This window comes from Anopheles merus, chromosome 3R (genome assembly GCF_017562075.2).
Source record: "Anopheles merus strain MAF chromosome 3R, AmerM5.1, whole genome shotgun sequence".
Lineage (NCBI taxonomy): Eukaryota > Metazoa > Arthropoda > Insecta > Diptera > Culicidae > Anopheles > Anopheles merus.
This window is the reverse complement of record NC_054084.1, coordinates 41895197-41913266: the sequence shown is the minus strand read 5'-3', so window position 1 is coordinate 41913266 and position 18070 is coordinate 41895197. Positions and strand designations below refer to the sequence as shown.

The 18070-nt window shown below is 40.7% G+C and overlaps 1 protein-coding gene and 1 long non-coding RNA gene across 3 annotated transcripts in view; both read left to right on the top strand.

Annotated features, from left to right (window-relative positions):
- Nucleotides 1–8249: 8249 nt before the first annotated feature.
- Nucleotides 8250–11787, top strand: LOC121596990. 2 transcript variants are annotated; one of them, XR_006005353.1, is made up of 3 exons: nucleotides 8250–8443; nucleotides 8523–8662; nucleotides 11227–11787. It is a non-coding gene; the product is annotated as an uncharacterized LOC121596990 (long non-coding RNA). The 2 variants fall into 2 exon arrangements; XR_006005352.1 differs by lacking the exon at nucleotides 11227–11787 and having other exon boundaries at nucleotides 8523–9683.
- Nucleotides 11788–15152: 3365 nt separating this feature from the next.
- The window catches only part of LOC121596664 (protein obstructor-E), a 19700-nt gene continuing 16782 nt past the window's right edge, over nucleotides 15153–18070 (top strand). Inside the window, exon 1 of the mRNA XM_041921800.1 lies at nucleotides 15153–15364. Within this exon, the coding sequence (XP_041777734.1) occupies nucleotides 15277–15364 (88 nt within the window). The 5' untranslated portion in view covers nucleotides 15153–15276. The remainder of the gene's footprint in view (nucleotides 15365–18070) is intronic.

Below are 18070 nucleotides of genomic sequence, written 5' to 3'. Positions count from 1 at the left end.
TTACCGGGCGCTTAGCGCTTACATTATTTACGAGAGTAATTAGTCGCCAAAGTCTCCACTAACGAGCGCACCAAGTATGGCCACGCCGAGATGGAAGGCACCGGTACGCAGATAACTCCGCGCCGTTGGATGGTGTCTTCCGTTCCCCCCCCCCTCGCCCCCCCCCCCCCCGCCATTCCTCAACCTTAGTATCCCATACCATGGCGTGCGTCGTTTGGCCCAGTATAAATCATTCATCTGTCAGATTACTTTCGAGCGCCTTCTACTTTCAGCGTGCGGCAGCGGTACTATGGTAGCAAGCAAAGCCACCACTTAACAGCCCATTTCCCAGGTTGCCATAAAATGGTGCGTCTCATCCTTACGGGACTAACTGTTCGGGTGGTGCGCGAACGAGAGTGCGCTTGCTGTAGTGTAGTGCGTGTCGTATAATGACGTTACGACCGTAATAAGATTTCATCTCGGCAGCTAACAAATCGATCGATCGTTCGATCGATCATGCACCGTTTGGCACTCACCAAGGGGGAAAGAAGGTCTTTTCTATTAGATTTCATAGCGTTCGGTTGTAATTATAGTCCTATTCACTACATTCAAATGGGAGGAAACGAGAAGCAATACTTAAAAGGATGCTTTCCATGAACGTTTTAACTAATTTATACAATTTGGTTTTAAAACAAACAAAAATTCTCAAAAATCCTACCTAATGGTATTGCTGTCATTGTTTTATACAACAAAGAAACTTTTTTAACTATTTTGAAACCTGCGGCAGACACGTTAACGTTATCGATATTATTATAGTGCATATGCTAACTATAGAATAAATATAGAAGCGAACTGTTCCTAAGCATCACAAATCAAATAAGGTCAAATTGTGCCTGATAACACTGTCGAGGAATTTGAGATCTACGTGTGTATGTGAGTGTCGAAATTTTACAATCTCGTTTTGGTATTTTTATGAGCGTCTGTTACGGTCGTCTGCTAGCCCCATAAAGGCGATTCTCATAAAGCTTTCAACATGACCGACCTATCCATAATGCGGTTTGGTGCAGCACAAAAGGTCACATGGTCATTTAAATTGGTTTTTAACGCATCTTGGAGTTTAAAAATTGAATTTAAGGCCAGCCAAAAACCTTCAAAAGATTAAATTAGTTGAATTTTCTGGGCAAACACATTAAACAACAAAATTCAAAACACATTTGTGTGATGTGACTGCTTCACGAGCAAGTGGACGATTTTAAGATCTTCAATAAAAACCACACAAGCACAATATTTGCTCTTAAATACACCCCAGACCGAACGAAACACAACGTTTACTCTCACACAGCTCATAACCGTAAATCGCAGCACATAAAATTTTGGCAATCTTTTCTACAAATTGCTCCTGTAACGTCCAACACGGAGCTGTAGTGGTGGCAATCTGCAGTGCAGAACTATGCAATTGGCCGCTGCTCCACATTGTGCAGTTCGCAAATTAATTTCGACACTTTCCCTGCAGTGCTGTGCGGTTTGAGCGTAAAACAGTGGTTTAGTTCGTGCGGGTTGGTTAATTAGAAAAGCTAAATAATTTAATTTAATACGTCATCACTGGGTGGCTCGCACGGCGCTGGCACCGGGGTGTTGCTCAAATACAAATGTGTGCGGCATAAATTTTGAAACGATGGAAAATGAAGTAGCTTACCGGTCAGGAGGTTGTTTGTATTAATTAAATCATAAAAGGCTTTAAAACATTTCCCATCCTCACAAAACGGAGCAACGAAACGCGATCGAAGGAAATGGGATTTCTTATATGTACACACACAGATTATGGCTGAACGGCAGACAATTTCTTTTTGCACACAATACCATACTAACTATAATTTATGTTTTTTTCTGCCTACACATTCAACTTGCTGCTGTGAAAACTTTTCCCCGTTACATGCTGGGACCAGGAAAACTGTCTCGGTTGAATCGTCCTCACATTGGGATATTGGCTTTTAAGGATAGTTTATTTCCCGCTGTATTGCTGCTACCCTGTCCTGACCTGCGATATGCAGTGCAATGCATCCGCATAAAAAATCATCATATTCTACCATTTTTGTGTCCCATTTTTCCACTTTACACAAAAAGACTACCGTGCCATTTTACCTTTTACCCCCCCAAACGATTGTCTGGCCGGGTTTGCCTCGTTTACGGATAACATTTAATACTTCCGGGTAAACTCCGGAACGCCTCCGGAATTACTTCCTGGTTTTCGTCCTGGTGTGTCTGGCTTTCTTGTGTAGCAGGAAAATGGTTGCTTTTGCTTGGCGTGTAGACAAACCATATTTCAAGCGTGGGAGCCCAATAAAATTGAATTTTCAATGCAAAATACCATCCCGTTCATGGGACTGAGGGTGAAAGGGTATGCAATGACCCGTCTACCTACCTACCGGTATCCTAGCCTCGGTATAAGGAAAGAAACATATCCCGGCACGATGTACTGAGAAAATTCGTGCATCTACACGGCATCCTTCCAGGAAAGAAAGGAAAAAACCAACATCCCCGATTCTCACACTTTCTTTCGTTCATTTGTGTATGCGTGTGGGTATATGCGTTGATTGTGGTTAGCGAAAGTTTCGTTGCAAAACTTTCAACATTCACACCATCGACCGCTCGACAGACAGCACACAACACAACACACAACGTTGTGTAAAAAATGAATGGCAAAAGCTCTCGTTTGCAGGAAAGCAGAAAAGTTGTCCCTTTTTCCAAGTAAAGCTCCCAACGCTCCTTCTCCTCCTGTGGGGTAGTGGGTCCGTGTCAAAAGGTGACCTCAACGAGTAGAGCACCCCCACAAAACCGTAAGAAGCAGTTGCTGTTTGGCACTTCTTCTTATCAAGTTTAACTTTGTCCAACCCACAAGCTGAAACCGATCCGTTTTATCCGCTTTTCTCTCTATTTTGTTGGCGTTTGAGTGAATTGGATGGTGGGTTTTCTTTTACCAGCAAAGCTGTACAATCTTTGGGATTGCATAAGTTGAGGGGAAGGTTTTTTTTTACAATTATTAAATGGACTTGGAAGTGTTGTGGTAAATCAGAGTATGTTTCTAATTGAGAAATTCAATAAACAGATGTATTAAATTCGAAGAGGATAGTAATAAGATTAAAAAAATCAAATAATAAGTAGGATAAAGAATTAAAAACAAGTATCGAAACTAAGAAAACGAAATTATTCATTTAAGTAAGACAAAAGCGAAAACAACAACATGTTCGACTTTTTGTTCCGTGATGTTTTTATTTTTACCAAATAAATATAAAATAAATTAACTTTGTCATGTTCTTCGCAAAGCCTATGCTTTCGCAATTCTTTACGATTCAATTATTTCCCTACATTTATCGCACGGCAAGCAATCAAACTGAAGACAAAATATTTAAAAGATAAACGTAAGCGGAGGCGCAACTGCACCATGATCCGATTCATCATTCTGACAAAATATCAACAAAACAAACACATACACACATAAACAAACAACACAAAACCTAACCCACCGAACCATTTGTTGAACGTCAGAGCAAATGTACACAGCATAATATTTATTTATGACTTCCGCACACTTTGAATTAACTACCACGCGGTCACACCACACCGCTCGATTTGCAGCATCCTGTGCAGCCAGCAACCAGAGCGGAAAGTTAAAACTTGTTGAGCTCTTTTTCTTTAGCTCAGTGGTCCGTGCGCGTGTCTGATCCCAAGCACACACTGTTGCGTTTTTCCTTAGCCCAAATCGCTCTATCTCTCTCACACACAAACACTCTCTTGCCCTTCCTTTCCCGCACTCTCCCTCCTTTCATCAATTTGTTTTTCATTTTGATGATTTTGCGGGCTACTGCGATCGGTAGGATAGTGTAAAGGGGCAGCGCATCACAAATCTTTCCCCCGCCCGAAAAACTTTCCCATTGCAATCTCGCGTACTTCTCTGACTCTGCGGTTCAGTATAATTTTATTTCTGCGTTTTTGCTTTTTTCCTTTAAAGAATCAAAAGCTTTGCAGCTCGATTTTTGGTGCTCTGCTAGAAGACGCAAAAGTAAAACAGCAGCCCCGCAGCAGAATAAAAAGGCTGCATGTCAGACTGCAATTGCGAACATGCGGCTCCTAGTACCGAACTGAATGCAAAGTTTGTCCCCCCCGCAGAAAAGACCCAAACGGCCGGGTGAGCAGAAGAAGGCAGCCAAGCGCCAGAGAGTTTGCTGGTTAGCCGTTAAGTAGCCAACCATCACGCCAGCTTGAGCTTGAATTATGAGTTTTGGTTCCCCGGTCCCATGACTCGACCACCGGGGTGCTGCCCAACCAGTTCGACTTGGTGGTTCAAAATGTTGTTGTTTTTAGTAAATTTTGTGTACGTTTTATTTGTGTCTTTCCAGCTTACCCGAAAATCTGGCGTCCAAACTTTTAATCTAATCAATTAAACATCCTTTTGCTCGCTGGCGGTGCAGCATCCGGTGTGCAATTTGCCTGCAACCAGGAGTTTTGCATACTTTCGCGTCCTTTTTTCTCTGAACTCTACCGCTCAAGATGGACTATGCACCGAAGGTCGAAAGTCGAACGAGGCAACTTTAAGAAGGATAACACTTTTTGGTGCTCTATTGTGTTTTTCTCTATTTTCTCTAGCCACACTTTTGGGGTGATTTTTAGTTTTGTTTTACCGTTTCCCTTCAAGCGGTAGAGAATACCGTTTCGTATCAGCCTGAAAGTAGGCAATCTACATGTCCGCGCTAAAGCTCACCCGTGCCCAGTATAAGCTAACTCAAGCTTGCGCAAAGTGAGCTAATTTATAAGAAAACTTTGGATAATAGAATACTTTAAAGTCAACCCCGTTCGCTTTCTCTTTTCCCTTCGGTTTTCCATCGCTTGAAGCATTAGCACTGAGGGAAGCAGTAAAATACTAATAATGTTCCCGACTTCTACATTATGCTGACCTACTGTACAGAGACCGGGAATCGGGGATGGCAAGGACGGCCACCCCCAAAAAACCTACTAAACTTGGCTTTGATTTGGACGGACGCCAGAATACACTTTCCACAAGCTTTCTACACCCTGCTCGATGATGGCAACCTATTGGGACGATGGGTTGGGCTTGAAATGTGCCTCCACTTATGGCCAACGAAAACACAAAAAAACCGAACCACATATTCACTGCAGCATATATCCCTATCCTGCCATCGTACCGCTCGCTTAAGGACTATCATGAACGATAATGTAGAGCTATAACTACCCAGCCGAGTGAGTTGGCAGCAACATACATGGGCGTTGGAATATGGGATTCGAGTTTTGTTTTTCTTTCCTGTCCACACACACACCCACACCCACACGCTGCCACATTCCTGTCTTCATTATACTCCTTCAACGCTCCACCGAATTCGAGTTCTAGATTCAATGGATAGTTTACTAGCCAGCGCACAGCGAGGGAATGTGAGCCGATCCCCTGATCCTATCAGAAGGTGAGCGGAATCGCTTAAGCTAACAAATACCGTAAATAGGGGAGTACAAATTTCATTCCCTCCCCCCCCTCTCACTTTTCTACCCCTAATGCATTCCTGTCTCTTCCAGTTCCACTTAATTGTGTGCGTTTAATCTAATCCGACCGAATGGAGCGTTTACTGATTCTAGACCTTTGGGGAAACGGATTGAGAATTAGTTTCTAATGGGTTTAAGGCTGCTCGGTATAAAGTTCTTTTATTTGTTTTGTTCCCTTTTTTCCCTGGCAAACATGAGGTAGGATCGCTTCGCCAGCATCATTAATGGAGTAACTTTTATACATTTTATTTCATGTTGCTCTTTGGAGGGTTGTAAAGGAAAGTTTTGCTGAAGTATTTTTTTTTTGGTTTTTGTTTTCATATTTTAGCGATCAATCATTAGTGTTGCCTAAATAAATATAGTCTCTTCGATTACACATCGCAGTATATGCGTATATGTGATGATTTGTGTTTAACAGCAGTGCTGGATTGGCGCGGCATCCCCGGCATAACTCTTTGTGTAGGTTCTATTCATTTGAAATCATAACGTTGTTGAAGTTTTTTACTTAATTTCTATAATTATTCCTTCTTCTTTCTATTACATTACTTGTTTTCTATTATATAAAATATCACATTTCACTTACACTATGATCAAGAATTTAACTGCTTTAAAAACACCAAATAGCCCAGAGGTGAGCTTTCCTATAAGAGCTCTAATTTCAAGTGCTAGTTGAAATGAGTATTTGTATTCTTTTTATTTATTTATGTATCATTTTATTTATTTATTTATTAAATGATGAAAATATTTTTAAACATATCAACTGTAAACTAGGTCTATCTCATAAACAATTATGTGCTATGTTTCTGGCAATCTAAAACTGCTGTTAACGTAGAAGAAAATAGTCCATCCACCAGACAAGATTCTAAATCTTACCTATTCTGCCATTCAACCACACTTTCGATAACAGAACAATAGGACAATATTGTTCGTAGGAACATTTGATTTAAAATTCATATTAAATTGGTCGATGCTCTCGATGCTATTCATGAGGCTAGTAAAAGCGAAACATTTTTAATTCAGGCACTTCACAACATTAATTAAAAAGGGAATTTTGTTGCAGGCATTAAAAATTAGATGCCTAAACCTACTAAAAATTTCAAGTTGACTATACATCAGCTTCATCAGAGACCAAAGAAAACAACTTCATGACTTAATCTGATTTGGCACAACAACCGCTGTAAGTCTTGGCTCTCCTTTACCATTAACGGGCTTGGCTATCAGTATCTTGTGGATTACTCATAATAGGACAGTCAGTCCTTAGTTTGGAGGCACGGTTAGTACGGGGCTTGACAATTAAGGTACGATTAGGACGCTCTATCATGACCCATCGCTTAACGCCTCGAAATGGATTAATACACCTTTCATACTGCACCAATGTGATGTTTGAGGGAACGACCAAAGAAATGTGATATTGTCATTGCTAGTACCATAATAAAAAAATGTATGGAACAATAGTTTTACCACCAATCATAAACAGCACAAACTGTCACAATGCCAGATATCATTGCAGCTTACATTATTAAGCCCCTAGCAAAATGTGATGGAATGCAATCAATGATAAAATCATTGTAAACCAAAAACAACGCCGTTGCTTGTCTATTATATAAGGGTATAAAAAAGTAAACTAGCAAACAACTTGATCCCGAATACCCAGTACACACCCATTTGAGGGATTATAACTAGGAGGGTAAATAACACTCACATAATCCATAGTAAAAACTATTTATCCTTGCACTTATCTGTCACTATTATCTGCTGCAATCATGAGCCTATTACAAGTGTGTAATGTGAAAGATTAGAGAACAGCCGGCCATTGAAGGGAATTTCTTTCACCCAGCAAAATAAACCGTGACACCGTCTTACATTACAGTAAAATCAAAAGCAATTGGGAGAAAATCCATTCATCTCTCTCTCCTGTATCATTCTACCCAAGCCATTCAGAACTTGCCTTGTGGTAGGTGAAATAATTCCTGGCCGCTTCGCAATTCAATCCACTGAGCTTCATGAAATCCATCCACCACCAACACTCACGGATCCGACTCTTGGTGAAAGCGCATGATGGGTAACAAATCTCGTACGCCAATAAAAAGCCACACATCATACGCCCCAAACGGATGGTATCGGCCATCGTGTCGCAGTGTAATACCACTGCACCGTCACTATTTCAGTTAGAGAAATACACACACATACAAACAAAGCACAGCATAAAGTTGTGAGCTCATAAGAAGATTATATTCGACCAGTGTGTACTGTTGGGTCTACGTACATACATACATGCTTCCAGTCTTTCCCCATGGCTTTGCAATGTCCTGCTGGCGTCCTTCGAACTATTTTCTCTATTCTTCGAGTTTTGGTCTGGTCATAAACACAAAAAATACAACGAAAAAAGCTACAGAAGCTCGTAAAACTACCGAATCTCTTAAACGAAACTGATTTATTTCCAACCGTCCTTTGCCCGTTCCTTATCGTCGAGCGCAGTTCTAGCAAACAAATCAGCGCAAATCTTAAATAACAGTTGACTTTGTGTATATGTGAAAAGGAGACAAACAATCCAATCAAAAGAGTGCGACAGAGAAAGGCATGAAACATCTGTGTACGGTTCACTGAAACAAACAGTTGCACACGGAACGCACGAAGCTCATGGCAATCTTGGATCCAACGTGCAGACGTCCTGGACTTAAAGGATGCTGATTTGCCATTTTTACGCTCATGTCATACTTGACAGTAAGCTGCAACATTCAGTCCCGCTTTTCCTCTCCCTTCGTTTTTATTGCTGTGTGTCGTATTTCATTCTTCACTCCAAATCTTTTACGTGCATTCGAATATCCAGATTCTTCACGACCGTTTTCTAAATTGGTTCGTAAATTCCTGGTTCTAAATTTAACGAAAGCCTCTGCACACCTGGAAATAATTTGTACGGAGAAAGTGTCAAAAACAATAGCAAAGGTAAAATCATTACTTTACTCCTTTTCACACGTTCTCGCCTCTCACAGATGAGGAAAACAAACACCATTCAACCGTATATCCCTAACCCGAAGCCCAAACGGACTCGAACATTATCGACAGGGAGTGAAAACATGCCACATTTTCTCACAGATACCGCACCTCAAGACAGGCATCGGTGTAATCGAAAGTAAACACAATTTCCTATTAACCTTCTCGCAGCTCATCGTCACCCGGCTCACTCCCTCCTCCCGAGTCCGGGTCCAGAATGCTTCGCACCCGTCTCCAGCTCACGTATCATTTCAATTAATCCGGCCGCCAGCCACTATCATTTTATTTTTATCGTTCGCATTTTTCCCATCCCCGTTCCCCATCATGGTGGATCTGCCCTTTTCTCCTCGACTCCTCGACGACCGGTTTGCAGTTAGTTTATGCCTTTTTCTCTACCGCCCCCCCCCCCCCCCCCACCTGTCTCCCTGTCACTCAGCATTTTGTGTTTCGATTTACGACCACCCAAGCATTTGTGACATATTTTTCTGCAAAATTGCTTCCGCTTTTTGTGACCCCGTTTTTCTACTCTCTTTCACGGTCGGGGCTCGGGTACAGGCAGCCGAGCCAAACGAAACCAGTTTTAATCGTCCTGCAGTTCGTTGTTCGTGGACGTGAATGAAGGATGACTGTACCTTGTCATCGGGCTACGAATGGGCGAGAGGGGGGGTTCACGAGACTCTTAATTAATTTTCCATGCTCTCCTCTTCCTCTTACCCTGGGGGGGGGTTTCCCTGGGGTACTTCAAAAGTGACCAGTTGTAGCATCAGAAGCATGTAACCATCTCAGACGTGTCTTAGAGCATTGACCACCGAGAGGCAACGAGAAAAAAAAACGAAACTGAACGTCTTGACCAATATATTTGCCCTCGAAGGATTTTTGCTTCCTCTTCTTCGGCAAAACCTTATTATCTCCGTCTGCTTAGTGCAAATCGTATGTCCATCATCAGAAAACTCACCCGACCGGGTGTTTTGTTGGTTCTTTTGCGAAACCTGGAGTGGACCTTGCGGAAGTGGTCTTTTTTTAATTTGTTACGTACTTTGTCCTTCCCAACGTGCATCAACCTTCGCGATAGCGTGTTGAAGCTTGGAATTCTTAACGCTGCTTACTTTCCGGTTTAAAATTTAAAAAGCAGTCCACTGTACGATGGAAATAAATTTACAGAATAAGATGAAATTAAAACCTTATTTATAGAGACAAGCAAAAACCAACTCACATACCGCAAGCACGCCCTGTTTGAAAGGTGGTTTGAAGCCCGGCGTCATAATTCTGCCCATAAAGCATAACAAATGGAAATTTAGTGGTCGTTTTTGGTCTTGCTTTCGTAGCTCACGGGGTTGGTGTAGAACTAAAGTGGATGGAAAAATGCAGAAGGAAATGACTGTGGCACATATTCATTTCGTGGAGAGTGTACTAAAAACAACATGAAATGGGTTTTTTGTGGAGCTTACAAACCAAAGGGCTAACAAGCACATGGTATAACGGTCAATTTTAGCAAACTAGTTTGAAGGGATAGCTAGAGGAAGTTTAGCTCTCATGTGAATTTTTACCTCAAATAGAACATGGGTTTTTGTTGTTAGAATACTAGTTATAATACTAGTTGTTAAAAGAAACGATTCTGGCCTCCCCAAAGCTTTGCAAAACACAGTTCGTTTTTTCTTCAACGTAATAAAATTTTCAATAGCCTGGAATGTTTGTTAAAACTAGTGTTGGGTAAACATGGTTAAGATTCATGAATTCGAAGAATTTTTGAAATGATTAAATAAATTTGAATCTCGATTGGAAAGATGAATGAATCTCCAAGGTTTCATGAATCTCAAACATTTATGAATCTCAAACATACATAGATCTCAAGATCTCAAGATTCATAGATCTCGAAAGATTCAAGAATCTCCAAGGATTCATGAATCTCTAAAGATTCAACTTCAGAGCTAGATCAGCAGCCTATACAGACTTTCGAGACTTCTTAGCAAGTATCAGGCAGCCGGATAGATTATTTTCCTACAGGGAGACGGTCTAAGCGAGCTTAGAACTCACAACATGCATGTTGTTAAGTCGTGCGAGTGACCAAGCGCTCTAGCATCAATCGAACACGACATCGGACCCGAAAAATATATTGCATTTGACATGTTTGATACGTTGGTTATCAAATCTAACATGTTTAATCCCATACATTTTCAATGTTCGATGTCGTGTTCGATTGGTGCCAGAGCGCCGCCTTAACCACTGTATCCACGCTGTTAACCACGCGTAAATTCAACGTAAATGCATCCCTGAAGATTGACGGATTCATGAATCTTATAGATTCATGCATTTTTCGAGATTGATGCATCTTTCGATATTCATGTACTTTTAGGGATTCGATTCGAGATTCGAATCACTCATTACGGAAGATTCATATGAATAAATCTTAACGAAAGATTCATGAACTCAACACTAGTTAAAACCAGTTTGTAAATTAAGATATTTACTTATTTATTTATTAAATTTCATTCATTTTCATTTTCATACAGTTGTATGTGTGTTAAACTATGAGAATTTGTGTTAAACTTAAATTCTACTTTAACATTCTACATTCACATACAATCTTCAAGTACAACCATATTTGTTTACAGGTTATTACCGTTGGTAATAACGTTATCGCGTGATGTCTTTACATGAATCTAATGATATTGATGTTTTATTACGTTAATCTTCAATTTGAAGGAAAAAGAAAAATCGCAATTTTCCGGCATGGTTATGAACAGGGATGTACCAAATCGGATATATTCAATTTAGCGGAAAAAACACCGATATTTACCCGTTGAAAACGGTATTTTCCTGGGTAAATTTGTTTTTTACAATGGCGCAATTGTTATCTGTGACATGTCTGAGATGGAACGGCAAAGGAAATTTCAAGATAGAGAGTGCCAAGCATGGATGCACGAAGTTTAAGTGATTCCAGTAGAATTTATATTAAATGTAGAACATAGAAAACATTAAAGTTTCTAGAAAAAAGAAAAAAATAAAACTCCTAACATAAAGCGCCTAATCACTTGTATTAGTGATGGGTGAGTCAATTCAAACCTACAGGGTCGGAGCCATCCGTAAGCGACCTGGAGTCGAGCGGGTCGACCCGAAAGGTACATTAGGTTCAGTCGGTGAAACGATTCCGGTAGGTGCAAGACACCATAAACGACTTCAACCCAACGATGCACCAACGATTTCGAATCGGGTCGGGTAAAGGTATGATCAGTCCGTCCAGTAGATGCATCGAGTCCAGGTCGTCCCGAATTATCAGTAGGTGCGAGAAAGCATACAGGGTTTCACACTTTATCTCAAGACCACGGGACCTCTTCCCGAATCTGTCTTAGCCAAAGGCAAGACTGCGGTATGATGCTTGAAAACGTTGATGATACCTGAATTCATCGGACGCAATGCTGAATCTGCGGCACATTTCTCGAACACACTGGTCCGCGAGGACATGCGGTCGAATATTTTTTTACACGGATAACCTTTGTGTACATCATCAACCATTAACATTTGTAGCCATGCCCGTCATGGGTTCAATCCCCAAATGGACCGTGCCGCCATACGTAGGACTGACTATCCTGCTATGGGGGGAAATCAATAAGTCACTGAAAGCCAAACCCACAAGTGGTGCAGGCAGGCCTTGACCGACAACGGTTGTTGAGCCAAAGAAGAAGAAGAACATTAATAACTTTAAATTAGATTAAAATGGTTACTTTTTTCACGTATATCATAGATAAATGTTATGTGCCTGGATAAACATTTTTTTTTCTAATTAATTGTTAAATTCTTACGAAAGCTTATTTTCGAGACGGTGAAATTTACATCGTTTGGAGCAAACATATTATTTGCTAAATTATTCATTTATTTTGAAATCTTGTGTTATGAAACGTTTATGATGGGCTTTAAACATTGTATTTGATGTTTTTCAATCATTAGAAATAATAATAACCGTGTTAATTTTAAGGCTGTCCGAAATTCGAATCAAATCGTCCGTAATTTGAAACATCTCTAAACAGTCCAGAAAGTGAATCAAAATATCGTTGCAGTTTTATGATATTTTGCAATGTTTTGAGTAAAATTATTAGAAATTTTTATTTTTTCCTCAAATGTTGAAGGTTTCCTCTAGTAAGTTGTATTTCATTAATTGATCGTTTTTGCTTTTTGGGCTGGTCCCGTGGTACAGTCGTCAACTCGTGCGACTTAACAACATGCCCGTCATGGGTTCAAGCCCCGAATGGAATGTGTCCCCATACGTAGGATTGACTATCCTGCTATTGGTAACCAATAGGCAGGCCTTGACTGACAACGGTTGTTGTGCTAAAAGAAGAAGAATAAGAATCGTTTTTGCTAAAAAAAAAATAAAATTTAAAAAATATATCGTGCTTATTAGTCGCTATAACCGCTTTATGGTCTTGGCTGGTTACAAATGCGTTTACTATTCCAATGAAAAAGATTCATTTAACAAAATTATTATAAAAAGGGCTACCTAATTACACCATGTTATGAAATACTTTATCTCAAAATCCATTTAATACCGTTGTGATGCTCAGATATGTAAATCAATTGGTTAAATGACGAAGGCAATTAGTGAACTATTTATTCATAGCAAAATAGAGCACCTCTTGCAGAACGTTTTTTTCACGTTCACTAGCAAGCTCCATGCTGCTCAGCAGACGCAGATTTAATCAGGGTAAATTAATTTAATCGTATGATTATTCAAATTGAATTCCCCATCCGAAGTCAAATATTTTGCTTAGCAATTTCATAATAAAAATTACCTTGACCGCTAACACTTTTTATACAACCTTGCTTAAAATTATTCACTAATTTTGCAGTATTATATATGTTGATGTGAAATGGTTCTCTTTAAACAATATGATCACTATTAGCAATATGTACGGGACCGTGACTACTTAATAATAAAATAATGTAAACAAATGTAGTAATTCAAAATATTTTACTTTTGTTTGGAGCGATGACATTCAATGAAATGCCAAATAATTCACATGACATTAAAATATTCGATGTAATACTAGTTCTGTTCGTATGGACTTCTCACCGCATGTCATCGTATTGTATCGATTTGGCCTTCACGCTGTATGGCAATATTGCCATTTGGCTATGTGTCTAAAAGTATAGAATTTAAGAAGATCTTTTGTAATAATCTACACAGGCTAATGAATATATATCCGCTTTGTTATTTTAAACATATTTTAAAATTATGAAAATAATCTTCAACGCAAAAATAAGTATACCTAGTTTCCTTCCTCCTACCCTCAGTGGTAGAACTTATTCAATTCGCAACGGTTAAACCGTTTGCTAATGTGATCCCACCACCTTCCCGGAAGCTTTTTCCGTGCTGCCAATCACCAGCGACACTCCTTAGGCATACATGTTACCGTTCGAAACACTGCGGAGACATTCGAAACAGTGCACCTTAGTAGATCCCTTTCGAAATGGGCCACATGCACAATGGCAAGGTTTGCGCAGACAGGGCAGCTGTGTGTTTTTGCCAATGTGCCATATCAGTACGGCTTGCATGCAGCGCACGGGAAGTAAAACCATGCCAACCACGGGAAGTAAAACCATGCAATTGGCCGTACGTCATGAATGAACCTGGCCTCGCTTTTTCTTCTTCTCACTTTTTCTTCTTCTCGCTTTTTCATGTATCTCTCTTTCTCTCTCTCTTACATTTACCGTACAAAACGCAATCGGTCTCCATTCACTAATTACATTAACATGCGTGTTGGATTGCCGGTTATGATTGATCATGCTCTTCTTCTACCATAGTATTCCGTTTCGCTCATCCGTCATTATGTTTCGTGTTTCAATCGGTCTCTCTCTCTCTTCCTCTCTTTCTCTCTCTCTTTCTCTCTCTCTCTCTCTCTCTTTCTCGAATCTCTGCTTCATCTTCATCTTGGGAAGCTCTTTCAAGCTGCTTCCAACGCATCACAAAATGCAACCATTCGATCAATCGGCCAAACAAACGAGTTTTCACTTCTCATGTGTTTGGTGTGCGCGTCAGCTACAGTTTCCGTAACCTTTCCCTCCGAAGCTAGCCCATCGTGGTAGAATCATAGCTCAAAAGGTGACTTTACTGCAGCCAGCCATAAACCGCAACGTCGCAACGGCCACGAAGGTGATGGGGATATAACAAAAAAAAACACGCTAACACAAATACCACACGCCTAGACAAATAGAGAAGAAAACGAATCTCTGGTTCCTACATCCGTGCCGAACTGGCGAACCGACTAAACGCGTAACGAAAACTAAGGAAGGAGAATCAAACAACGACAACAAAGTGACATTCACCCTACATCGCGACCCGCACGACCAGCGAACGCGAGAGCGACACCGACAACAAAACCAGCAACAACACAAACGAAAGACTTCAACGAAGACACCAAGCGACGAACCAACCCTTGTGGTGGTTGTGGCTGCCGCTGCCTAGCTCAGCCCAACTTTCATACCATTTGCCGATCGGCGGTTTTCGGACCGGGGCTCGGTGGTATAACCACTTCCCCTCTCCGACCCCACCCGCTCCGGACGCCCGGACGACGCCTGCTTGGTTGGTGTACACCAACCATCGAGCTCTCCACTCCGTTCGGGTTGCCGGGGCATAGGCTTCCCTTTCCTTTCCGCATTAACCACCGGGCCAGGCTGGTCCCGTTCTCCCCTTCTACCAACGGCCACTGGGGCCCGGTGTACTGGGGCGCTTGTTGATATTTCAAACAATATATTGTAATGATTATTAGTCGTGAGGCGACCGTCAAGATGAAAGCAGTGGCCAAGTTCAGTCTCAGTTTCCTAGTGCTCGTCAGTGTGATCTTCGGTGAGTGAAATGTCTTGCCAAACTTCTTGATCTTTGTGTGTGAACTTTATCGAAAACATTTAGAAAGGCATATCGTACTCAAAAAATGTGCATGTATTAAAAATTGTGCTACAAAGGTTGCATAAAGTGGAAACATTAATCAACATTAATAGGACGCATTTTTGTTTGCCATGGGACTGAGAGGGCTTCGTACGATCAAGCGATTTCAAAGAGATATCATTCAACAAAACACGAATAAGTGAACCAATATTGAATGTGTGTTTTATATTGAGCAAATAGGTTAAAAAGCATCGTAAACAAATGCGCTGCCGCTCGTTCTCTAGACATAAGTGAGCTTTCCTGTATGGAAACTGAGTTAAGACTCGTATTTAATGTTTATATTTTTAAGTGCAATAACAGAATTGTAGTTTCAACAGACTTTTTTGCAATAGAGTTGCTTCACACACACAATTATCAGTAGTGTAAAGCACAGAGTACAGCTATGCATCCATCTGTCCGGTGTGTACCGCTATGTGAACACTTTAGAAAGTGAAGCTTTTTGTTGCCTCCTCAAAACCTCGGAAAAGAGTGGGGTAAAAGACACACAACCACCAACATAGTACACTCCACCCACACAACAGACAGCGTATATGCGAAAACATGTTCAAAACCATTCCTACAGCGCAGCAAAAGGGTATAGGCACACTGATACTCTCACTCGGCTCAAACTGCCCTGCAAAGGGATGGGGATGGTTTGTGCCTAGCTTCACTAGGCGTTTGCTTCCTTCCTTTATGCACTTTATAAACACTCATGCCCTCTCCTAATTCCATGCTCCGGTATGCCAAGGTTCGGCTTCATCACTTTCAGTGCAGTTAGATTTGCACACGCTAACACGGACGGTGTTGTCTTATAGCTTTACGTCACCAGTCCGTACGTACGATCGCGTCGATCGTTCCGTTCCACCCCCTACGTTTGGGGCGGTGGGGCTCGGGTGTGTCGCATGGCGACAGCAGCACCAAACCGGTATCAGTTTTGGGAAGTTTACTGACTGTGACATAAGCCCAGCGTCCCCAAAAACAAAAACCCGCAACCCGTTTGGGGGAAGATTTCACATCATTGGTGCTCTTTTCGTGAGGCGTGCTGTGCTGTTTGGATGATACATATAACAGCAGCGTTCGTTGGTAAAACACGCGCACAGTCATAGGCCTACAAAATACCGGTATCGAATGGAGTTGGAAGGAGTTTGGGTGAGAGGGGGGAGAATGAAACCGTGGCCGAAGGTCGTTCGATGGTTCGGAACCGGGTCGTGTAAGAAACTGGACGGGGAAGCCATAGCACCCACCCCCAGGCCCGCAAGGACAACTGGGTAGCGCAGATTTCCTGCCTACGTAACCTTGAGGTGTGTATTGGTTGGTAGAAGCGCTCGCACAAGCTGCGTTCACTGTGTTGGCCCGTTTTGCTTTCGCTTTAATCATACTCTTATGGTGGTCGTAGCAGCTACAAGTTTATTTTGTTTTTTTTGCAATCGCGAAAGGTTAATGTACGCAATGTGCGCAATTGGCTTTGAGCTGTGTTGTGTGTATGTGCCATGCTGTCAAAGGGGAAGGTAGATTCATATCACGTCAATCAACGGACGGAGAAGATGATGACGTGGTAACGATCGCTCCGAAACGGGTTTGCCAAACGCTCGGTCAATACATTAGGAAAGGGAATGGGATATGGGGGGACCTATCAGTGAATAAGGGAAGCTGTTTGTAATTACCTTATTGGAAATGGTGAACTAAAGAAACGACCTTGAAAATAGGAGTTTTTTTTTTGCTTTTTGTATTTCTCCTGGTCATTTACGATTCTTCAGGATATAGAATTATGCTTTAAATATTAATCTAATTCCTGAATATTCCTTATCTTGTCAAACTATGAATATGATATGCTGTTCCTGCTTAAAACTAAACACTAAAATTCCTATTCAAAAAGTTGCAACGATAAAAGAGGCAAAGCAATCGGTAAAATAAATTAGATTTTTTTAAAGAACGACTGTGTTTAATGTTGTGAAAATATATAATTAGAGTTTATTTGTAATTTTGCCTGATTTTCCAATTCGAAACCATTACAATTCATTCTCTAGTTGAGTCTTTGAGATGACATTAATTGACTTAGTGCAATCTTAGATCTTACATTATAGTGGGCCGATTCATTTGAAAGCTTATTAATTGACCGGTGCTGGGTTAAACCCATTTAAAGACTATAAGAGTGAACCAATCACATAAAATAACTGAATCTGTGTCCAAAATGACTTACATATGTAAGATAATAAATAATAGTATTATTTCTATCGATAACAAACATCGAATTACCGTAAAAAGTAATATATTCCAGTAATTCCATCATATTCCCATATTCAATGCTCAAAAGATCATTTGATGTATGTAGATTGTTCAGTAGTTGTTTAATAACTATGTAAAACTAACAGTGAAAATCAATAACGTACTGCTATAGCTACTTATGAAAATTGTTACGGAAATAGATAAAAAGAAACATGTTTAGCTATTTTTTAATTGGCATGTTCTTAAACCAGTTATTTCTCATTTACCAACCCCATTTGATGTTGGTGTTTTGTTTCCTTTTCTAAATGAAGCACCATTAAATATGTTCCACTTAATCGTGCAATTGTATTTTAGATTATAAATTAACCTTCCTTTTTCCCCCAAAAACATCCTCAAACGTAT